The 24,512-nt window shown below is 44.3% G+C and overlaps 1 protein-coding gene across 1 annotated transcript; it reads left to right on the forward strand.

Moving 5' to 3' along the window:
• Positions 1-852: 852 nt before the first annotated feature.
• LOC308645454 (putative SEC14-like protein 6) lies at positions 853-23,453 on the forward strand (the record flags this gene model as incomplete). The annotated part of the gene is made up of 12 exons (XM_081287614.1): positions 853-906; positions 2,699-2,774; positions 16,335-16,378; positions 17,903-17,962; positions 18,041-18,229; positions 18,801-18,896; positions 20,658-20,718; positions 20,840-20,923; positions 22,602-22,708; positions 22,786-22,925; positions 23,018-23,187; positions 23,428-23,453. 12 exons carry the CDS (start codon positions 853-855, stop codon positions 23,451-23,453), a joined length of 1,107 nt encoding a protein of 368 aa, XP_081143740.1.
• Positions 23,454-24,512: the final 1,059 nt, after the last annotated feature.

A 24,512-nucleotide genomic window follows, 5' to 3' on the forward strand; every position in this document is an offset into this window, starting at 1 on the left:
CATCTAGTGGTTACCCATTTGTCTAGACAAGTTGCCAAGTCATTCTGTCTTAGCACTTGTACTCAAAATGGAGGAGCTCAGGGTGAACTACTGCTTTATAAAATGAAATAACTTAGAGCTAGACACTGCTGTTCTATACAGCATGGAGTAATTGCAAGCAAGGCATAACCTGTTCTGTTCTCTGCCTGTAAATGAGTCCTCCCTACTCACTCCCTCACCCCTTATCCTTTACCCTGGTTCCCAGGTCTGGTGTGGCTCAATTCACAGTTATACACACATATGCTGGGCCTGGAAAGTCTCTTTCTCAACCTTGAAGCCACATGCCCCAAGAGCAGTTGCTCTGGAAACAGATGATAAATGGAGCCTGGGATATGATCACAAGTGATTTCCATTTTGTCTGTGGTGAGAAGTGGTCTTCCTAGGCTCAAGGAGGCATCTGATGGGACCATAGGAGTAGAAAGTAAGGAATTGAGAGGCAGGGTGGAGGACAGCCTCCATGTGGGTGCCAGCCTCCATGTGGGTGCCAACAGTAGTGTCAGTTTCAACATGACCACATCAATGCTGTGAGGCAAGCAACACTTACACTGTCACCATTTTACAAATGAGGTTTTGAATCCAAGTCAGTCTGAGGTCAAGGGCCAGTGTCTCAGGCATCCAGCAAGGAATGAGCCCTGCCAGTCACATCAAGGTAAGAACTATAGGTCCAATAAGAAGGAACAGGTCTTCTGGACAGAGGTATTTGTGGGTGGAGCTGCCAGCTGGGCAAAAGGCAGGCAGTCTGGATGGAACCACAGAGTACGGCCTGAACCCAGGAGCACTGAGCTGGATCCCACCCCTGATACCATAAGCAGCATGAGTGGACAAGTGGGTGACCTGAGCCCATCCCAGGAGAAGTCACTGGCTCAGGTGAGGGGGCAGAGGGAGTGGGAGAGAGTTCTACACCAGCTTCGGTTTTTTCTTCTGCCCCACAAGGGAAAGGACCCAAGGCCCTTGAAGTTCCTCAGGGCTCTGGGTCTCTTTCCAACCCTTAAGATCTTGGTGGCCAGAAGCTACACCAGCCCTAACCAATAGAGATATACTGTGAACCCAGTATAGTTAAATTATTACCACTTCAACAAGTAGTCAGTGTAAGATTCATTGTGAATTTTTGTTTTTACTAAGTTTTTGAAATCTTGTATTTTATACTCATAGACCTCAACTCAGACTAGCCATGTTTTAAGAATATATGGCTACTATAGTGGGCAACACAGGTGAGGGCTGCAGGCCCTATGGGGAGAGGCTGGCATGGCAGGTTACATCCTCAGCTACAACCCAAGGGGAAGCATGAACAAAGTGCATTTTCCTCTCTATCCTGGGGAGAGTCCCTCAGAGGTTCAAGGTCTTTTCTTACATGGCTGTAGGGATCACACACTTCCAGGGGCACAGGAGGCCCCAATTCTTCCCTCAGAATTTCAACATTGAGAAAGTGATATTTTGCCCTAGCCGGGAATGAATCCTCTTACAAGACCACTGAAATCAGTGGAGCATGCCTGTAATCCCAGTGGCTCGGGAGGCTGAGGCAGGAGAATCACAAGTTCAAAGCCAGCCTCAGCAATTTAGTGAGACCCTAAGTAACTCAGCAAGACCCTGTCTCTAAATATAATATTAAAAAGGTCTGAGGATGTGACTCAGTGGTTAAGCACCCCTGGGTTCAATCCCCTGTACCAAAAATAAAACAACAACCAAAACAAAACAAAACAAAACAAGAAACTCATTGGGATCAAGAATAGATCAAAGAAATGCTCATCTTGGCTGAGCATTTAAGCCTCAGTTTCCTCACTTAGTTCATGTCAGGATTAGTTTAGCTTAGAGCTGAACACTCCTTCATGATACTGAAGACAAAATTTATCAGCTCATTTCAGGTGGGAGACCTGGAGGAGGTTCAGTTTCTCTTTGAAGGTCAAAGAGATAGATACTCAGAAATAGAGAAAGTGACTCAGGCAAGGCCACACTGGGGAAGCTGGCTCTGTCCGGTGCTCTTTCACCTTCCAGATTCATTAGTGTTAAAGGCTGACTTTAGCCATAGTGCAGCCAGCAACATCCATCCAAGAGCAGCACCTCAGCCCTCAGATCCTGTCTGGTGGATGCAGAGCCAGTTGAACTGCCCTGAGCAACTCCTGGGGACCATCTGAGAAGGACTCTCTCCCAGGATGTGCCAAGTCCTTCCTTCCTTGGGCCCAGATGATGGGCTCTAACCCAAATTCATCATTAGCCTGCTGGCTCTGCCACTCACTGGCCAGGTGACATTGGGCAAACTGCTCAATCTCTATAATTCATACTTCTTGCAGCTATTGTGCCACCTGATCTGGCCTGGAAGCTCCTTAATGATAAAGATCAGGTCCCTGAAACAGGCTGTTCCCTATCCCCACATCCCTGAAGGAAAAGTCAGGCTCATGGATCCTTTCTACCTTTAATCCACATGTAATCCTCTCTGAGGGTTTGAGCAGCTAGTTGATTATTATCCCACTTTCCCTGGAGAGAAAAAGAATTGCCACAGCTTAACCCAGGTCCTGGCTCTCCCAGCCTTGGTGTGTCATCTTCACTCAGGGGCCAGCAAACCCAACAGGCCTGAGGGTGGCTCGCCAGCCCCCTGAAGGCAACCGGGGGCACCGTGGAAACTCTTTGATCCCAGTCTTCTCCCCGATCTGTCTGTCCATAGTTTCGGGTCAATGTCCAGGATGTGCTATCTGCCTTGCCCAATGCTGATGACTCCTTCCTCCTGCGCTGGCTCCGAGGTGAGGATAGAGGATGCAGTGGGATGAGAGTCAGGGGCATGTGAAAGGTATCTGTTGCTGTGTAACAAATTACAGTCATCTTTCTGTTTCCACAAGATTGGTTCCAGGACCTCCTGAAGATATCAAAACCCATGGGTATTCAAGTCTTTCACATAAAATGGCATAGTATTTGCATATAGCCTACTCACCTCTTCCTATATACTTTACATCATTTGTAGATGACTTATGTTACCTAATAAAATGCAAATGCTATGTGAATGTTTTATTATACTGAATTATTTAGGGAATAATGACAAGGGAAAAAGTTTACACATGCTCCATGTAGACACAATTTATTGTTTTTCTTCTGTAGCTATTTATTGAATGGATGTAGATAGAACCCAAGGCTAGAGTGAGCTGCTGTACTCCAAAACAGAGCTGTTTTAAACATCTAGGAACATTTATTATCTCCCAGTTTCTGTGGCCAGGATTTATGGGGAGGCTTAGCTGGGAGGTTCTGGTATAGTCTATCATGAGGTTGCAGACAAAATGTTGCTCAAGGCTGCTGTCAAGTGAGGGTTTGATGGGGCTGGATGATCTGCTTTCAAGATGTCTTACCTATCTGGCTAGTCAGTGCTGGCTGTTGGCAGGAGGCCTCAGTTCCTCCTCACAGGAGCCTTTCCAGAAGACAGCTTGAGTATCTTTAGAACAGAGCTGCTGGCTTTCCCACAGTGAATGATTCGAGAGAATGGGGGAAAAATGTCTTTGTCTTTATGATAACACCATTATGATCATACTCCATAATTTCTTCAGTATCCTATTGGTTATGCAGCTCAGCACTGCTCAGTGTGGGAGGGATCTAAACAGACATGAATACCAGGAGGTGAGGACCACTAACAGCCATCTTGGAGGTGGCTCCCTCAAGGAATAATAACTGCCATATTATTCATAGCACTAATTCTGTACTAGGAACTGGATAAAGCAATTTTAATATATTTTTTTCCTCCTTTATTTCCTCTTTCTTCTTCTTCCACAGCTACCCAATGAGGTAGAGATTATTATTAGCCTCATTTTTTTTTTGATTGGAGGAAATTGTAGTTCAGAGCTATTAAGCTATTTGACGAATTTCACCATGCTTGCAAGTGGCAAATCCAGGTCAGTCTGATTTTAGAGGCTGTCATGTTCACAGCCCAGTTGTGCCAGGAAAGGGTGATAGGTTGGTGAGATACCAAAGAAAATATCCAGAGATGGTATGAGGCATAAGGCTTTACTGAAAAATACTTATGAGGAAGGTCCAGGGGTTGTAGGCTGAACACATAACACCTCCATCCCTCAAGGTGCTTTGCCAAACAGTGCCTCCTCTCCCTCATTGCATTTTGTCCAGTGGTGGCCTGCTGGATGAGTGACATGTTTCCTTTTCACAGTGCCCTCAGTTTCACACCAGTCTCTGCTGAGAGGACAATTTTATATGTTAGGCAACAGAGACAGTTTGTTTATATGACCAGTATCCCAAGGACCAACTTCTGGTGTACATGTAAAAAGGACTTTTCTACAGATAACATTAGCTTGCCCTTTCCCCCAGTGTATATGGGAGAAAGACAGTATCCTTCAAGATAATATGTATCTGGATATTCTGGTCCAAGCTTACTCTCATTGTTCTCTTAACTTGGCTAAGTTTTGGAGAACAGAAAGGGGACATTCAGGGATAAAGGATATGGGTGTGGTTTCTTTTTCTTTTTTTCTTTTTTCTTTTTTTTTTTACTGTTACTCTTTTCTTTAAAGGTAATATAGATGCCAATTACTTAATATCTTTTCAGAGAATGAGTCTGGGGAAGAATTTGCATTTGAGATAAAAGTTGGAATCCCAGAATCCAAACACACAGACAGGAGATCCTTTTATTCTGTGGCTCTGAGAATGTAGCTGTAACTCCCACACAGACTCAGTAAGTAAGGTCAGAATTGTTTTCAGGGTCTGTGAGGAAATCATTCTAAACCATGTTAATTATCATGCCTACCCCAACTATTGCAGATTACATAGGGATTCGAATCACTGAATGACAGAGAAAACCTAGTAGGTGATGAACTGTCTTCATAAAATCAGTGAGGGCAACTTGCCTCTGAGCCTGGTGTATTGTTTTATAAGTCATGATACTTTAACCAACAGGATTCCCCAGCTCAAGATCTTCACGAAGGCAGTTTTCTTTACCTAGAATTCCTTTCAAACTTGCGTTTGTCCCTTTCCTCTTACTTGAATGAAATACCAGAGACTAAGTAGTTGATAAAGAAATGAGGCTTATTTATCTCACAGTTTGAAATTGAAAGTCCCAAATCAGGTGGCCCTATCAATTTGATCTCTGGTGAGGAACCTCTTGAATGAGTCATGTCACAGTGGGTGGCACTATGGTGGGAATATATGCAAAGGGAGAGATCACATGTGAGACAGGAAGCCAGAGCAAGATTCAGAGAGGATCTTGTTCTTTACAACAACCCTTTCACAAGAACTAATTGGAGTCCCATGAGAACTTAAATCCTTTCCAAGGATGATACCCCCAATAACTTCCCAGTAAGCTCTACCTCTAGAAGTTTCTACCACCTCTTAACATCATTATATAGGAGACCCAATCTTCCAACACATGAACCCTTGGGAGACAAACCACATCTAAACCACAGAAAAATGGCTACCAAATCAGAAAAGAATCCCAACTGGAGTCCCAAAGACCGGGTCTAATCACACCTGTGTCTTTTACTGGCTGCATAGGACTCGAGATAGATGGCCTCCTTTTATTGGGTCTCAGTTTTCTCATCTCTTTACAAGAAAATAGAGTCTATCTCCTACTCAGCTTTCAGGGTTGTCTTGAGGCCCAAATGAAGTCAAAATGGGGACCAGCCTAAGGCACAAGGGACCAAGTGAAACCACTTGGTTCTCATCAGCCAAGGACACTTAATAGAAATGCTGTTGAATCAGGTTGGAAGTGGAATGAGCCAAGAGGGACAAGTTGACTCTAAGAGAAAGAGAGCTGGGAACTGGCCCAGACAGCTGTTTTCCCAATAAACAGATGAGGAAACTGAGTTCCAATGGAAGGAGGCCACCTGCTCCAGGTCCTATACAGGTCTTCATGACTCCTATCAGGATTCTTTTCTGATTTGGTGTAAGTTTTGCTATGGTTTGTCCCTTAAGAGTCCATGTGTTGAAAACCTTCTCAGCCTGCAGGACCTGCTGGGACCTAACTCTCATTTGTTTATAACATCCCCAGATAGTTTTCTGATTATAAAACCAGGACATATTTATCATGGAAAATCTGGAAGGTCTGGGAAAAGGGGCTATCCAAATCACTCATAATCCTGCCATGGCCATGAGGTAAATTTACATGTAACATTTTTTTAAAGTACCATCAACTTAATACACTCTATATTGTTTTGTTCGATGATGATGATGATGATGATGATGATAATGATGATGATGATGATAATGATTTTGCATTTCTGGGGCTTCAAACCAGGAGTGTGAGCTACCACTTAGTTACATCCCAAGCTTTTTTGTTAGGGGGGTTACCGGGTATTGAACCCAGGGACACTTAACCACTGAGCCACATACCCAGCCCTTTTTATTTTTTATTTTTTTAAATATTTAATTTTTTTGTTGTAGTTAGACACAATACCCTTATTTATTTATTTTTATGTGGTGCTGAGGATTGAACCCAGGGCCTTACATGTTCTAGGTGAGTGCTCTACCGCTAAGCCACAACCCCAGCCCCCCAGCCCTTTTTATATTTTATTTTGAGATAGCATCTCACAAAGTTGCTTAGGTCCTTGCTAAGTTGCTGAGGCTGGCTTTGAACTCAAGATCCTCCTGCCTCAGCCTCCCAAGCCACTGGGATTACAGGCATGGGCTTGGCATCCCAAGCCCTTTTTTTTTTTAAAGAGAGAGTGAGAGAGAGGGGGACAGAGAGAGAGAGAGAGAATTTTAATATTTATTTATTTTTTCTTAGTTCTCGGCGGACACAACATCTTTGTTTGTATGTGGTGCTGAGGATCGAACCCGGGCCGCACGCACGCTAGGCGAGTGCGCTACCGCTTGAGCCACATCCCCAGCCCCATCCCAAGCCCTTTTTATTTTTATTTTTTGTATTTTTGGTACCAGGGTTTGAATTCAGGGGCACTTAACCACTGAGCCACATCCCAGCAATTTTTTGTGTTTTATTTAGAGACAGGGTCTCTCTGAGTCACTTAGTGCCTGCTAAATTTCTGAGGCTGGCTTCAAACTCGCTATCTTCGTGTCTCAGCCTTCTGAGCCACTGGGCTTACACATATGTGCACCATGCCTAACTTATTTTTTATTTTGAGACAGGGTCTCATTAAGTTGTCCAGGCTGGTCTCAAACTTGCGATCCTCCTGCCTCAGCCTCCTGAGTCATTGGGATTACAGGTGTGCATCACCACACCAGGCTGTTCACCTATTATTTTGAGAACATTACCCCAGGTCACTGAAATTTTCCTTCTTCCTCAGTGTTGTTGTATGACTGCAGAATGTTCTGAAAAGTGACTCTATATGGTTGATTTAAAAGACCCCCACTTGGGAGCCCTTGTTTCTCAGCAAGACAAAGTTGGCCTCATCTGCTCCATGGACCAGTTGAATTACATATTTAAATATTGAAGAGTGACCAGTTGCTACAGTCTTGATTCAGAATGTCCCCCAAAGACCCATGTGTTAAAGGGTTAGTCCTCAGCTTGGTGCTACTGGCAGGTAGTGGAACCCCTAAGAGGTGGGGCCCTGTGGGAGGTCCTCTGGTCCTTGGGCATATGGCCCACTCCTTTTCTCTTTTGCTTCCTGGCCATTAGGAGAGCAGTTTTGCTTCTCTACCTGCTTCTGCCTGATGTGCTGCCCTCCTACCAAAGGCCTAAAAACAATAGGTCTGCATTATCACGGAGGGTAACCTCCAAGACTGTGAGCCAAAATAAACGTTTTCTCTTTATAAGTTGATTATCTCAGGGACTTGTTATAGTAATAGAAAGCTGAGTCACACTGACAGTGAAAAGCACTATTATTTTTTTTAATTTAAATTACAGTAGAACTTTTTGAACATAGTCACATCATAAAAATCTATATATTAATTCATCTTATCGTTTCTAATAGTCATATAGTATTTTACAGTATAGAGGGACCCTCCATTTATTTAACCAGTTCCCTAGAGCTGGACATTCAGGTTGTTTCCATTTTTTTTTTATTACAAATACTTCAGAAGGGATAACATTGTACTCTTCCCTTCTGCACATATATGCAAATGCTTTTGTCAGGTGGATCCTAAAAAGTAGGGCTGTTGGGTAATGGACAGCCTTAATTGAGAGGTAAGGAAACTGCACCTCAAGAGAGAAAAGATTGTCCTGAAGTCATACTGAAGGTTAGTGACAATATTGGAAAATAAGTTTTGATTTGTACTCTTTATGTATTTTAAGTTATTCACAATTTAAACCAATGGTTCTCAAAATATGCTCCAGGAAACTCAAGTGTTCCAAGATCTTTCTGGATCATTAGTTCCTAATGTCTTAACTATTTTTTTTTAAATTTTTTTAGTTGTAGATGGACATGATACCTTATATTTATTTATTTATTTTTTAAATTTTATGTGGTGCAAGCACTCTACCACTGAGCCACAACCCCCACCCTTAACTATTTTCTTAATGACTCTCTAACATTATTTGCATTTTTCTTTTTATTTATTTATTTATTTTTATTGTTGGTCGTTCAAAACATTACATAGTTCTTAATATATCATATTTCACAGTTTGATTCAAGTGGGTTATGAACTCCCATTTTTACCCCGTATACAGATTGCTGTATCACATCAGTTACACTTCCATTGATTTACATATTGCCATTCTAGTGACTGATGTATTCTGCTGTCTATCCTATTCTCTACTATCCCCCTTCCCCTCCCCTCCCCTCCCCTCCCCTTTTCTCTCTCTACCCCCTCTACTGTAAATCATTTCTTCCACTTGTATTATTTTTCTCTTACCCCTCCTTTCATCTTATATGTAATTTTGTATAACCCTGAGGATCACCTTCCATTTCCATGCGATTTCCCTTCTCACTCCCTTTCCCTCCCACCTATCATCCCTGTTTAATGTTAATCTTCTTCTCAAGCTCTTCGTCCCTACCCTGACCTTGGTTACTCCCCTTATATCAAAGCAGTCATTTGGCATTTGTTTTTTAAGGATTGGCTAGCTTCACTTAGCATAATCTGCTCTAATGCCATCCATTTCCCTCCAAATTCTATGATTTTGTCATTTTTTAAAGCAGGGTAATACTCCATTGTGTATAAATGCCACATTTTTTTATCCATTCATCTATTGATGGGCATCTAGGTTGGTTCCACAATCTTGCTATCGTGAATTGTGCTGCTATGAACATCGATGTAGCAGTGTCCCTGTAGCATGCTCTTATTAGGTCTTTAGGGAATAGACCGAGAAGGGGAATAGCTGGGTCAAATGGTGGTTCCATTCCCAGCTTTCCAAGAAATCTCCATACTGCTTTCCAAATTGGCTGCACCAATTTGCAGTCCCACCAACAATGAACAAGTGTACCCTTTTCCCCGCATCCTCTCCAGCACTTGTTGTTGTTGGACTTCATAATGGCTGCCAATCTTACTGGAGTGAGATGGTATCTTAGGGTGGTTTTGATTTGCATTTCTCTGACTGCTAGCGATGGTGAGCATTTTTTCATGTACTTATTGATTGATTGTATGTCCTCCTCTGAGAAGTGTCTGTTCAGGTTCTTGGCCCATTTGTTGATTGGGTTATTTGTTATCTTATTGTCTAATTTTTTGAGTTCTTTGTATACTCTGGATATTAGGGCTCTATCTGAAGTGTGTGGAGTAAAGATTTGTTCCCAGGATGTAGGCTCCCTGTTTATCTCTCTTATTGTTTCTTTTGCTGAGAAAAAACTTTTTAGTTTGAGTAAGTCCCATTTGTTGATTCTAGTTGTTAACTCTTGCGCTATGGGTGTCCTATTGAGGAATTTGGAGCCTGACCCCACAGTATGTAGATCATAGCCAACTTTTTCTTCAATCAGACGCCGTGTCTCTGATTTAATATCAAGCTCCTTGATCCATTTTGAGTTAAGTTTTGTGCATGGCGAGAGAAAGGGATTCAGTTTCATTTTGATGCAAATGGATTTCCAGTTTTCCCAGCACCATTTGTTGAAGATGCTATCCTTCCTCCATTGCATGCTTTTAGCCCCTTTATCAAATATAAGATAGTTGTAGTTTTGTGGATTGGTTACTGTGTCCTCTATTCTGTACCATTGGTCCACCCTCCTGTTTTGGTACCAGTACCATGCTGTTTTTGTTACTATTGCTCTGTAATATAGTTTGAAGACTGGTATCGCTATACCTCCTGATTCACACTTCCTGCTTAGCATTGTTTTTGCTATTCTGGGTCTTTTATTATTCCATATGAATTTCATGATTGTTTTATCTATTTCTACAAGAAATGCTGTTGGGATTTTGATTGGGATAGCATTGAACTTATAAAGAACTTTTGGTAATATCGCCATTTTGATGATGTTAGTTCTGCCTATCCATGAACAGGGTATATTTTTCCATCTTCTGAGGTCTTCTTCTATATCTCTCTTTAGGGTTCTGTAGTTTTCATTGTATAGGTCTTTCACCTCTTTTGTTAGGTTGGTTCCCAAGTATTTTATTTTTTGGGGGGATATTGTGAATGGAGTAGTTGTCCTCATTTCCATTTCAGAGGATTTGTCGCTGATATACAGGAATGCATTTGATTTATGCGTGTTGATTTTATATCCTGCCACTTTGCTGAATTCATTTATTAGCTCTAATAGTTTCTTTGTAGACCCTTTTGGGTCTGTTAGGTATAGAATCATATCATCTGCAAATAGTGATAATTTAAGTTCTTCTTTTCCTATTTTTATGCCTTCAATTTCTTTCGTCTGTCTAATTGCTCTGGCCAGTGTTTCGAGGACTATGTTGAACAGAAGTGGTGAGAGAGGGCATCCCTGTCTTGTACCAGATCTTAGAGGGAATGCCTTCAATTTTTCTCCATTCAGAATGATGCTGGCCTGTGGCTTATCATAGATTGCTTTTACAATGTTGAGGTATGATCCTGTTATCCCTAATTTTTCTAGAGTTTTGAACATAAAGGGATGCTGTACTTTGTCGAATGCTTTTTCTGCATCTATCGAGATGATCATATGGTTCTTATTTTTAAGTCTATTGATGTGGTGAATAACATTTATTGATTTCCGTATATTGAACCAGCCTTGCATCCCAGGGATGAATCCTACTTGATCATGGTGTATAATTTTTTTGATATGTTTTTGAATCTGATTCGCCAGAATTTTATTGAGGATTTTTGCATCTAGGTTCATTAGAGATATTGGTCTGTAGTTTTCTTTCTTTGAAGTGTCTCTGTCTGGTTTAGGCATCAGGGTGATGTTGGCCTCGTAGAATGTATTTGGAAGTTCTCCCTCTTTTTCTATTTCCTGAAATAGCTTGAAAAGTATTGGTGTTAGTTCCTCTTTAAAGGTTTTGTAAAACTCTGCTGTATACCCATCCGGTCCTGGGCTTTTCTTAGTTGGTAGTCTTTTGATGGTTTCTTCTATTTCCTCTATTGTTATTGGTCTGTTTAGGTTGTCTATATCCTCCTGACTCAATCTGGGCAGATCATATGACTTAAGAAATTTATCTATGCCTTCACTATCTTCTATTTTATTGGAGTATAAGGATTCAAAATAATTTCTGATTATCTTCTGTATTTCTGATGTGTCTGTTGTGATATTGCCTTTTTCATCCCGTATGCTAGTAATTTGGGTTCTCTCTCTTCTTCTCTTCGTTAGCATGGCTAAGGGTTTGTCGATTTTATTTATTTTTTCCAAGAACCAACTTTTAGTTTTGTCAATTTTTTCAATTTTTTCTTTTGTTTCGATTTCATTAATTTCAGCTCTGATTTTAATTATTTCTTGCCTTCTACTTCTTTTGCTGTTGTTTTGCTCTTCTTTTTCTAGGATTTTGAGATGAAGTATGAGATCATTTATTTGTTGGTTTTTTCTTTTTTTAAGGAATGAGCTCCAAGCAATGAATTTTCCTCTTAAAACTGCTTTCAGTGTGTCCCATAGATTCCGATATGTTGTGTCTGTGTTTTCATTTAACTCTAAGAAGTTTTTAATTTCCTCCTTAATGTCTTCTATAACCCATTGATCATTCAGTAACCTATTGTTCATTCTCCAAGTGATGCATGATTTTTCCTTCCTTCTTTTATCGTTGATTTTCAGTTTCATTCCATTATGATCAGATAAGATGCATGGTATTATCTCTACTCCTTTATATTGTCTAAGAGTTGCCCTGTGACATAATATATGGTCTATTTTTGAGAAGGATCCATGTGCTGCTGAGAAAAAAGTGTAACTACTTGATGTTGGGTGGTATATTCTATATATGTCAATTAAGTCTAGGTTGTTAATTGTGTTATTGAGTTCTATAGTTTCCTTATTTAACTTTTGTTTGGAAGATCTGTCCAGTGGTGAGAGAGGTGTGTTGAAGTCTCCCATGATTATTGTATGGTGGTCTATTAGACTCTTGAACTTGAGAAGAGTTTGCTTGATGAACATAGCTGCACCGTTGTTTGGAGCATATATATTTATGATTGTTATGTCTTGTTGGTGTATGGTTCCCTTGAGCAGTATGCAGTGTCCCTCTTTATCCCTTTTGATTAACTTTGGCTTGAAATCTATTTTATTTGATATGAGTATGGACACTCCTGCTTGTTTCCGCAGTCCATATGAGTGGAATGATTTTTCCCAACCTTTCACCTTCAGTCTATGTATATCTTTTCCTATCAAATGCGTCTCCTGTAGGCAGCATATTGTTGGGTCTTGTTTTGTGATCCATTCAACTAGCCTGTGTCTCTTAATTGGTGAGTTTAAGCCATTAACATTTAGGGTTATTATTGAGATATGGTTTGTTCCTCCAGCCATATTTGTTTATTAATGTTACTAAACCTGATTTGTTTTCCTCTTTGATTACTTTCCCCCCTTTACTGTCCTACCTCCCACTGATGGTTTTCAATGTTATTTTCGATTTCCTCTTCCTGTAATGTTTTGCCAAGGATTTTTTGAAGAGATGGTTTTCTAGCTGCGAATTCTTTTAACTTTTGTTTATCGTGGAAGGTTTTAATTTCATCTTCCATCCTGAAGCTTAATTTTGCCGGATACATGATTCTTGGTTGGAACCCATTTTCTTTCAGTGTTTGAAATATGTTATTCCAGGATCTTCTAGCTTTCAGAGTCTGTGTTGAGAGATCAGCTGTTATCCTGATTGGTTTACCCCTAAATGTAATCTGCTTCCTTTCTCTTGTAGCTTTTAAAATTCTCTCCTTATTCTGTATGTTGGGCATCTTCATTATAATGTGTCTAGGTGTGGATCTCTTATGATTTTGCACTTTCGGCGTCCTGTAGGCTTCTAGGATTTGGGATTCTGTTTCATTCTTCAAGTCTGGGAAGTTTTCTCGTATTATTTCATTGAATAGATTGTTTATTCCTTTGGTTTGGAGCTCTGTGCCTTCCTGTATCCCAATGACTCTTAAGTTTGGTCTTTTAATGTTATCCCATATTTCTTGGATGTTCTGCTCATGGTTTCTTAGCAGACTTGCTGAGCTGTCTATGTTCTTTTCAAGTTGAAATACTTTGTCTTCATTGTCTGATGTTCTATCTTCTAAGTGATCTACTCTGCTGGTAGTATTGTCAATTGAGGTTTTAAGTTGGTTTATTGCTTCCTGCATTTCTAGGATTTCTATTTGTTTGTTTTTTATTACCTCTATCTCCCTGTGAAATTGATCTTTTACTTCCTGGATTTGTTTATGTAGTTCCTTGTCAAAGTGATCTTTCATTGTCTGATTTTGCTGTCTCATGTCTTCCTTGAGACTCCAGATCATCTGAAGCATGTATATCCTGAACTCTTTTTCTGACATTCCATCTGTTGCAGCTATTACCTCTTCTAAAGTTGAGTTGACCTGCATTGCTTGTGGTCCTTTCTTTCCTTGTCTTTTCATACTGCTCGCGTTTCTTTCTGCTTGGTGAAACTGTTGTGTTTTTGAAATTTTCCCCCTATTTATTTATATTGCTCTTGTATAGTTGGGAGATCTCTCTTGCAGGGCGGGTAGTGGCTGTGCTCCTCCTCTAATTAGGGTGATCTATCAACCACACTGGTTGGTCACAGGTCTGCCCACCCTGTGGGCGCGGGTGGCGGCGGCTCTGCTCTGCCCCCACTCCAATTGTGGTGACCTAACTACCACGCCCTCGGGTCGTTGGACCTGATCCGGATGTGGGCGGCAGCTCTGCTCCGCCCCTACTCCAATTGGTGTGATGTGTCTACCACGCTGGTTGGCCTCTAAGCCTGTTCCGCCAGTGGGTCGCAGTTCTGCCTACCTTGCGGGCTCGGGCGGCAGTTCTGCTCAGCCCCCACTCCCAGTGGGAGTACCTGACTGCCTCTCCAACGGGTCGCTGGGCCTTTTCCGGACGCGGGCGGCGGCTCTGCTCCACCCCCACACCAACCAGTGTGACGTGACTGCCTCGATGCTACTTGTCCACCACACTGGCAGGCTGCCGGGGCTGTCCTGCCAGTGGGTCGCAGGTCTGCCTACCTTGCAGGCTCAGAGGCGGCTCTGCACAGCCCCCACTCCAAATGGGGTGACTTGGCTACCGCGCCGTCGGGTCGCTGGTCCTGTTCCAGGCGTGGGCGGCTACTCTCCTCGGCCCCAGCTGCAGTTGGGGGTGTCGTGATACCACGCCGGCGGGCCGCTTGTCCTGCTCTGGGCGCAGGTGGCAGCTCCACTCTGCCCCCCAGGCTCCCACAGCACCCAGCAGGACCCGGACCGAGAAGCAGTCCCCGCAGGTTCCCCAGCCCTGGGCCAAAGCATCTTCGGGAGCCAGAACCCGGCCTCTCCGATCCTGGCCACGCTCTTCTAGGAGCAGGCTCCACAGAGCGACCCCCGCGGGTTCCCCAGCCCCCGGCCAAAGCAGCCCCGGGAGCCCGAGCCCGGCCGCTCCAAACTCTCCCAGCTCGGTGCACGCTCCGCTAGGAGCAGGGTCAAAGATGCAGTCCCCGCAGGCTCCCCAGCCCCGGGCCAAAACTGTTCCGGGAGTCAGAGCCCAGCCGCCCCTCAGCGCATGTTCCACTTGGAGCTGGCCTCAGCACGCAGTCCCCGCAGGTTCCCCAGCCCTGGGCCAAAGCAGCCCGGGGAACCAGAATCCGGCCACTCAAAGCCCGGCGCACGCCTTGCCAGGAGCGAGCCCCGAGGAGTATTCTCCTCAGGTTCTCCAGTCCCGAGCCTGAGCGATCTGTCTGCGAGACGCAGGTAAATACCAGCCTGAAATCACCTGTTCCGTAGTTGAATGAGCTGAGATCAGTAGAAAACAGGGATGATTACATCAGCTCTCCAAGATGGCGGCTGCTGTCCTCCTCCGTGGTCCGACCGGTGTCGAGAATTGAACTGGACCGCTTCTCTCCTCTGTCTCAAAGCCGGAACTCAGCACTAAGCACGGCCATTGCACCGCTGGCAGGAGCCCCCAGAATCCGCATCGCTGTACTCCCGCTTGGGTACCTCGCCGCTACCCAGCGTGCGCCCCAGACTCCATCTGTGGGGCGGTCCGCCAACCAGGCTCTGCTACCCTCCGTGCGGAGAAATCGCCCGTGACCGAGCCCCCGCAGCCGAATCCCGTGCGATGGAAATCCGTCCTCTAGATTCTGGAGCACCTCAATTTCACTGGAAATTCCCAACAAGGTAGCCTTCAGCCGTTTCACCTCGTCTTTCTCCTGCACAGTGACGCGGTGCACTGGGGTGATGCACTCCCATCGTCGCCATCTTCCCTCTCTTTGCATTTTTCATTCTTGTTTTCTTATACCAGATTTTCCAGAGGCTCCGTGATGTGTAATAACATCATTCCTTTGAATGAAAGGGAATATGTGTTTATGTATTCTTGTATTTAAAAAATTCTCAATTTTAACTTCTAATATGGTAAATATGGGCAGATATAATCCAAATGAACATAAGCTCATTGCCATCTTTGATGATTTTTAAGTACATAAAGGGTTTCTGAGGCCAAAAAGTTTGTGATTTGCAGATTTAAACAGTTCTCAGCCACAAGGTTTGGAGGGTCTGCTTTCTCACTGACTTTTCTGGAACAACAGGAAAAGGGCCCCCAAGATCCTGGCAGTAGCAGTGGATATGGCAGGGACTTAATTTTCTGTTTCTTTGGATACCTTCTTTTCTTACCTTCCTCCTGGCTAGTGGTTTCACTTCCCACCACTTCCAAGGCCCAGAGAGGGACATTTCCACCATCATCAGCCTAGGGAACCAAGTGGTCTGAACCAAATCTTCCTGGGACTCAGGAAGGGTACGTTGGTTCTTGCTTGAGCCCCCTGTGCCTCCAGGTGTGGATATCAGGGTGCTCTGAATAAGAGGAGACAAAACTAGCCTGGAGAGTGGGGAAGGGAGGTCTGCTCTTTTCTGATGCCTAAAGCAAGCCTTAGGATTCTATAGTCATGGCCCTGTCCTCTTGTTGCAGCTCGGAGCTTTGACCTGCAAAAATCAGAGGACATGCTGCGGAAGGTGAGTACAATATCCTCCAGGTTAGCCTGGTCCTGCTTTTTATTTCAAGCCTTATTTCAAGACACAAATTCACTCTTTCATTCATTCAGCATTTATTCAGTCCTGACAGTAAACCTGGCTCTGTGCTAGGAGAAGAGTGAGGTGACAGGAAGAGAGAGAAAAAAGAAAGCAGATGAACAAATAAACTAGACAAATAAGAGAATTCCTGAGAGTGGGAAGTACAATGAAAACAATAAAACAGGAGAGATGGAGAGAGGGAAGGAGAGAGAAAGGAAAGAAGGAAGAAAGGAAGGAAGGAAGGAAGGAAGGAAGGAAGGAAGGAAGGGTTGGTCATGAGTATGTCATTTGGGGCATGAATGCCCCAAAGGAGGCAGGCATGTGAAGAGAAGAAGCAGAAGGCACAATCCAAGAGCCTCCAGAAGTACAGGGAGGTCACATTGTAGAGAACAATGAGAGAGACAAGGCTGCATGGGTGATCCAGGCCCATCAGCCATGCCCTGCAGGCTTCCATAGAGAGTCTAGGTTTTTTTGTCTAAAAGGGACTAGAGTCCAAGGAATAGAGTTTGACTTTTTTAAAAAAATTTTTAATTGATTTTTAAAAAAATAAATGACAGCAGAATGCATTACAATTCTTATTACATATATTACAGCACAATTTTTCATATCTCTGGTTGTATATAAAGTATGTTGACACCAATTCATGTCTTCATAAATGTACTTTGGATGATGATGTCTATCACATTTCACCATCCTTGCTAACCCCCTGCCCCCTCCCTTCCCCTCCCACCTCTCTGCCCTATTTAGAGTTCATCTATTCCTCCCATGCTCCCTCTCCCTACCCCACTATAAATCAGTCTCCTTTATATCAGAGAAAACATTTGGCATTTGTTTTTTGGGGGGATTGGCTAACTTCACTTAGCATTATCTTCTCCAAATCCATCCATTTACCTGCAAATGCCATGATTTTGTTTTATTGCTGAGTAATATTCCATTGTGTATATATGCCACATTTTTTTAATCTATTCATCTACTGAAGGGCATCTAGGTTGGTTCCACAGTTTAGCTATTGTGAATTGTGCTGCTATAAACATTGATGTGGCTGTGTCCCTGTAGCATGCTGTTTTTAAGTCCTTTGAGGATAGCCCACTGAGGAGAGGGATAACTGGGTCAAATGGTATTTCAATTCTCAGTTTTCTAAGGAATCTCCATACTGTTTTCCATATTGGCTGACTTTTGCTCTGCAGACTCCCAGGTTGGCCATGGGATGGGTGGAACAGACAGAGCAAATGGAGGATGCAGGGAGAGAATCAGGCCTCACCTGGCCCTTTCTGGATCTTTTCTTCCTTTTCCCTCTCAGAATGGTATCCCCTTCTGTACCCATCCTCAGTTCTATGTAGGTGGGGTCTGAGAATGCTCTAGTTGGCCCTTAGTTGTTGCAGGCAGAAGGACCTGGCCTGATATCCCCAGGTCTCTGCAGAAGCCTTTGGGACAAGCCAGTCTTAAGCCCCTGTCCTGTCTCCACAGCACATGGAGTTCCGGAAGCAACAGGACCTGGACAACATCCTTGCATGGCAGCCTCCTGAGGTATGTCTCCTTCAAACCTGCCCCTGCTCCCCAGACCCTTAACCCAAGACCCTGAGCCCCCTTCTTGTGGTCATCCAGGTGGTCAAGATATACGGCGCTAATAGCATCTGTGGCCATGACCGTGAGGGTGGCCCCCTCTGGTACCACATCGCAGGAGGCCTGGATGTCAAGGGCCTCTTCCTCTCCGCCTCCAAACAGGATCTGCTCAGGGACAAGTTCCAGAACTGTGAGCTGCTCCTGTACCAATGTGAACTGCAGACTCAGAAGGTGTGAGCACCTGCCACCTCCCCACCCCGACCACACACACAGCCTGCTGCCCGGCACCCTCAAGGCTGGCCCACAGCACCCATGCACCTTCCCATATTCTGGACCCACATCCAGAATCTGCCTCCCAAAGCTCCTTGACTCCTGTGCTCCTAGTAGCACCCAGGATGGAGTGAGAAGCCAAAGATCTACCCAAGGCCACAAAACACACGGCTGAGCTAGAACTCATTCCTCTCCTGACTGTCCCCAGGGTCGTGCTCAGCCTCTGGGCTAACCTGCCCTCTGCAGCCGCATTTGAAGAGGGAGATATCTCATTCCCCCATACAGAGAAGGGAACTGAGACACAGTGATTTGCCTTATAGTGGACGGATGAAGAAGGCAGGCCTTGGGCCATTCTGGTTCTGGCCTTGCTTAGAATAGCCCCTTCTCTGCACCTCTCTCCTTGACATGAAACCTCCAAGCCAGGAAAAACCAAGACAAACCAATGCCCTAGGATTAAGCCTAGCCCTGTCTTGGCTGGGACATGGGGGACACTGACTCTCACAGGCACTCATCTCCTGATATTATCTTGCAGTTGGGAAAGAAGGTGGAGAAAATCACAGCCATTGTTGATTTGGAGGGGCTGAGCCTGCGGCATTTGTGGAAGCCAGGAGTGGAGTTTGCTCAGGAGGTGAGGTGATCCCTTCCCTCCTCCCCAGCAGGGTTCCAGGTGGCCCAAATACCGGGCCTTTCCCTCTCCAATTGTTGATGTGAGTGGTCCTCCTGTCTCCCATTGCCAGGTAAGTATCCACCCAAGCATTGGGAGCAATGTGTCAAACCCGCAGTCCTGCATTGAGACTTGGCACCCCAAAGTCACCATCTGGTACACAACAGGTCACAATGAAGTCTATCCCAGACCTACCAGGGGACCTGTGGATGCCTTTCCCTTTTCATACTCCCATCTCATTCCCAGATACCCACTGATCTTCCTCTCCCCAGGAGCTGCCCACCCCCCCAAGCTTCAAGCCTCTGACATTCTTTGTTGCTTCTTTCCTGGGAGTTAGTAGGTGCTAGGGGCTCTGAGGAGGGAAGGAAAAGTGAGTAGAGGCCTGGGCCACAGAAGCAGAAATTTTACTTTTCCTTTCTTTTTGTTTCACTCAGGATAGCAAAGAACCTAAATTAAACTTTTTTTTTGTAATGGCTTGATTAGTATTTTTACTATCTGTTTAAAGAAAAGGCCACAAAAACATGGTATGAAATGAAATCCAGCTGAACAAAAAAGGGATGTTCCTCCACTTAAAACGATTCTACTTCATGATCATTCGGTTTTACCATGGTGCAAAAGCAATAGGCATTCATTGGAAACTGTCCTTCAAGTTTTGAATTTGGATCTTTTCCTGGGCTGGTGATATGGGATACAGTACTCTTGTGATGCTGAGGTGTGTGAGCCACAGTTCCCAGTCAGTCCTGCGATCACAAGGGGAAACAACTCACCCTCTGTGCTTCTAAGCCAGGGTGTCCTGCAGCTTAGGTGGATTCAATGCATTTTCCACTTAGGATATATTCAGCTTACATAGGATTTATCTAGATGCAACCCCATTGTAAAGTTAAGAAGCTTCTGTAGATGAAACATCCAGAATAGTCTAAGCTGTAGAGACAGAAAGTCTACTCATGATTGCCTTGGGCAGAGAGAAGGAGAATGGGGAGTTACTGTTCATGGGTACAAGATTTCCTTTGGGTCAGTTAAAAATGTTCTGGAGCTAGATGGCAGTGATGGTTGCACAACCTTGTAACTAAAAGCTGCTGAATTTTACACTTGGATAGGGTAAGATGTATGATATCAAAATAACTTAATTTTAAAAAACATGCCTTGCAATTTTGAATATTATACAGCAAGTCTGTCTCAGTCCTGAAGTTGAACTATTGTCTGAGTCATAGAGGAGGGAGCCTTCTAGAGTCTTGAATGGGAATTTTCTTGTCTGCATTGAGTGGGGACCTGCCTATTAAGAATATATACCAATGAGATTGGGTGCGGTGGTGCACACCTATAATCCCAGCAGCTTGGGAGGTGGAGGCAGGAGGATCACAAGTTCAAAGTAAGCCTCAGCAATTTAGCAAGGCTTGCTAAGCAACTCAGTGAGACCCTGTCTCTAATAAAATACAAGATAGGGCTGGGGATGTGGCTCAGTGGTCAAGTGCCCCTGAGGTCAATCCCTGGTACCTGAAAAAAAAAAAAAAATATATATATATATATATATCAATGGCATCAAGGAGATGACTGGGACCAGGACTCAACTGGGAAGTGCAGCTCTACTATGTGTCTGAGCATCTGTGTGCATGTCTTGGATGGCTGGCAGTAAAGGACAACAAAGGGTGTGCCCTCTGGAGCCTTGAGAGTGGGACAGACATAGGGGATAGTATTTACACACATTTCACTTCTTTGACTCCACAGTTTCTCTCTGCACTCGAGGCAAATTACCCTGAGATTTTGAAGCATATAATTATTGTGAGATGTAAGTGAATCAACCCATTTGGGGATTGGGGGATGTGGAGGTGATGGGTAGGCACCTGAGACCCCAGGAGAGCCAGTTCCCCCAGCTGACTGCCCAAGGGAGAGCTCTGTGCCTGTTTCAGCCCCCAGCCTGTTTGCCGTGGCCTTCAACCTGATTAAGTCCTACATGAGTAAGGAGACATGCAGGAAGGTGGTGATTCTGGGAGGTGAGTGAGTCGTCTGGGGCCTCCTCTGCAGCCTGGAGCCTGAGCTAGGTTCTGCCCCTCAGCAGACCTGATGGTACCTGCATCTGAGGGCACCAGGCTTTGGGACCCACAGCTTCGTGGCAACTGCTCTGGTAATGTGCATACTAGCAAGAGGGCAAAGGGACCAGGAGGGTCTGCGAGAGTCATCTCCAGAGGCAGGATGGAGGGGGGCCCTGATTTGAGGTTGGGAGGTTTGGATTTAAAGGTTGACTTTGCAACTTACTAGCTGAAGAGAGATGTATCACTTGCTGTGTTTGTCTCAGTTTTCTCATTCATCCATAAAGTGAGGAGAATGAGACCCAGGTTTTTCCAAGTTATACAACTCATTCTATTTAGAAATATGGAAAATTCAGAAATGGATAAGGAAGGAGGGAAAATCTTGTCACTGAAGGAACTACTGGTAACATCTACTGTCTATTTCAAAGGAATATACTTCCAAAAATTAAAATGTGCTTCCCACCTATTACCATTTTGTTATCACTTATCATGTGATAAACATTTTTCCATTTTAGCAAAATTACATTTAGGTTGTATTATTTTTACCATTAGTGAATATCTTTATAGATTTTTGTACACATCCACATTTTTTCCATTGTATAAAAACAAGAGGTATTTTTTTTCTTACTTCAAAGAAAAACACTTATTAGGACCTATGGTACCTTTAACAATGTTGTGCTCCATGCATAATGCATAATTTAACTTCACCAACTATGTATGAATGTGCTCATTTCTCTACACTCTTGTCAAAATTGTGCATTAATAATTTAAAAGACTCTGGCCATAATTATTATTTTTTACATTGGATTTCTTTTATGACTTGTGATGTTGGACTTCTTCAAATTGGTTATTTGAATTTCTTGTTTTTTGCCTCCTGTGGTCTCATACCCCTTTTCTAGAGAAGTATTTTCTTATTTATTTATAAGTGCTCTTTACATATTAAGTATATTGACTAATCCTGGCATATTTGTGGCACACATTTTCCCCAGTTCATATTTGTCCTATTATCTGATTTTTAACTTAGTGCTATGTTTTCATGTCAAATTTGGGGGATTTTTCCCTTAGATTATTTCATCACTTTTATGCTTCAGCAGTCCATTTCTGTACCATGGTATGTTAGGTATTCACTTCTGCTTTCTTTTACTTTATTCCTGCAATGCCTTTGTTCCTTTGGGGTAAACAAACTTGATAGGAATTGTTACAAGCTTGGCCTGTAGTTCTGAGGTTGCTAGAAACCTCTGGGAGCCAAGAGCAGGGAATGACTGTAAGGGATGTAGTTTAGTCTCTAAGGGATGGCAAAACCTAGGTCACAGTCTCCCTGTCCTAGACCCCAGGCTTCAGAAGTTGCTAGTCTGACTCCCTGTCAAGATGATCAATGAGCCAACACCTGGACAGGCCAGGCCTAGAGGGGCAGTGAGAATGGAGCAGGCCTGGGGCAGGAATTAGTCACAGAAGCACATGCTGAGTTCCAAGCCTAGGCCCAGAGCTACTCAGCTTCCATCCCTGGAGACAGGATTGCTCCTGGGAATGAAGACCAGAAGCACTTCAAGGAGAGGGGAACACATGGATATAGGTCAAAACTGGGCTGGGTCCCCTTTGCCATCCCTGAGCCCCTTGGAGGCCCCCTCTTGTTCCCACACAGACAACTGGAAGCAGGAGCTGTCAAAGTTCATCAGCCCCGACCAGCTGCCTGTGGAGTTTGGGGGGACTCTAACTGATCCTGATGGCAACCCCAAGTGCATAACTAAGGTATGGAGTGCCCAGAGGATGGGGACAGAGGGGAGACCACCGTGGCCTACTGTCTACTCACCCACCCTCACCCACAGATCAACTACGGGGGTGAGGTGCCCAAGAGCTACCACCTGTGCAAGCAGGTGAGGATGCAGTATGAGCACACAGTGACCGTGGGCTGTGGCTCCTCCCAGCACGTGGAGAATGAGATCCTGTTCCCAGGCTGTGTGCTCAGGTAGGGACAGTGACCGCTCCACACCTGGGTGCAACTGGAAGAGGCTCCAGGGCCCGGGCAGGAGGTCATCAGTGGGGTTCTGTCTGTTGCAGGTGGCAATTTGCATCAGATGGTGGAGACATTGGCTTTGGGGTTTTCCTGAAGACCAAGATGGGGGAGTGGCAGAGGGCTGGGGAGATGACAGAGGTGCTGCCCAGCCAGCGCTACAATGCCCACCTGGTGCCTGAGGATGAGAGCCTCACCTGCCTCAAGACTGGTGTCTGTGAGTGTTGGCAGGAAACAGCTCCACCTGGAGGTGGGGGCGGGGGAGGAGTCTTCAAAGGTCGTCCAGGTCTTCCCACCAGGTAAGGCCCCTGGTTCTGATAGACACAGTGTGGGACTGGCTCTGGGCTCTCAGCCCTAGCAATGGTTCCCTGGCTGGGCACCCACACATGTATTTACCACCATGGAGGGCAGGGTCCCAGATGGAGCATCCTGTCTGAATGTCTATTGCTCACTGCAGATGTCTTAAGGTTCGACAACACCTAGAGCCTGGTTCATTCTAAACACATCAGCTACACCGTGGAAGTGCTACTCCGAGACCAAACCTTCATGGAAAAGGTGGAGAAATTCTAGGCAAACCTTTCGGTTCCACATCCTCCTCTTCGATCTCTGAATCCTCAGTGAGTTCATGGCCTTCCCTGGTCAGACCCCTGTCCAACCTCTCCAGAAATAGGGATCCCACTCTAGCAGGTTGCAGCCTTGCCATCACAACTGGCCTGTTCCTCAGGAGCTGTTGGGGTGGTAGTCTAGTGGAGGCCAGGTGGCCCAACAAAGCAACATAGATATTCTATCCTTACTCCTATCTCCTACGACCTTGAACTCTGAATCAAAAACCCCAGGCCTTTTCCTATGAACTGATACTGAGAAATGAGTTGCCATTCTAAAATAAAGTATATCAGTAGAAAATTGGAGGTATAGTGGGATGAAAAGATTGATAAATGATTTTCCTTGAAAAACTAGTTTAGTTTTTCAAATGAGGGGTATAGTTCAGTGGTACAGTGCTTGCCTAGCAGACACAAAGCCCTGGATTCAATCCCCAGCACCAAATATATATATATGACTCAGTTCTGATAAGGGGAGATGCTATACCATGGTAGACAACATGTTCAGCCATGAGATGTAAAGAAAGGAAAACTCGAGCCAAGAGCATTTATTATGACCTCAATGGGGAGGAATGGGCCAGGTAGGGCAAGCAGGCTTACGATTTGCTAGTCTGAATAATTTTAGCATACTCTTGAGTACAATCCTTAATCATCTGGTACGTGGTCCTGGTCCTGGGATAATTAAGGCAGATGGATAGTGGCCCAGAGAGTGAGAACCTGGGAAAGGAGATGGTTGGAATGTGAGCTTATATCACTTGGTTTGTATTTGGAAAGCTTGCTTGTGAACATGTTGTTTACTCTCTAGGAATTGGTTAACACTTGGAGGGACAGTCCTTCCAGGGTCAACAAGGCCCCAGGTATCAATGCATCAGAATATTGAACATGGATTACATGATTAACACAGTTACCTATCAAGTGGTTGAACAATCACCTTCTAATGCAA

Source organism: Spermophilus citellus (genome assembly GCF_964194105.1).
Source record: "Spermophilus citellus genome assembly, chromosome: 3".
NCBI lineage: Eukaryota > Metazoa > Chordata > Mammalia > Rodentia > Sciuridae > Spermophilus > Spermophilus citellus.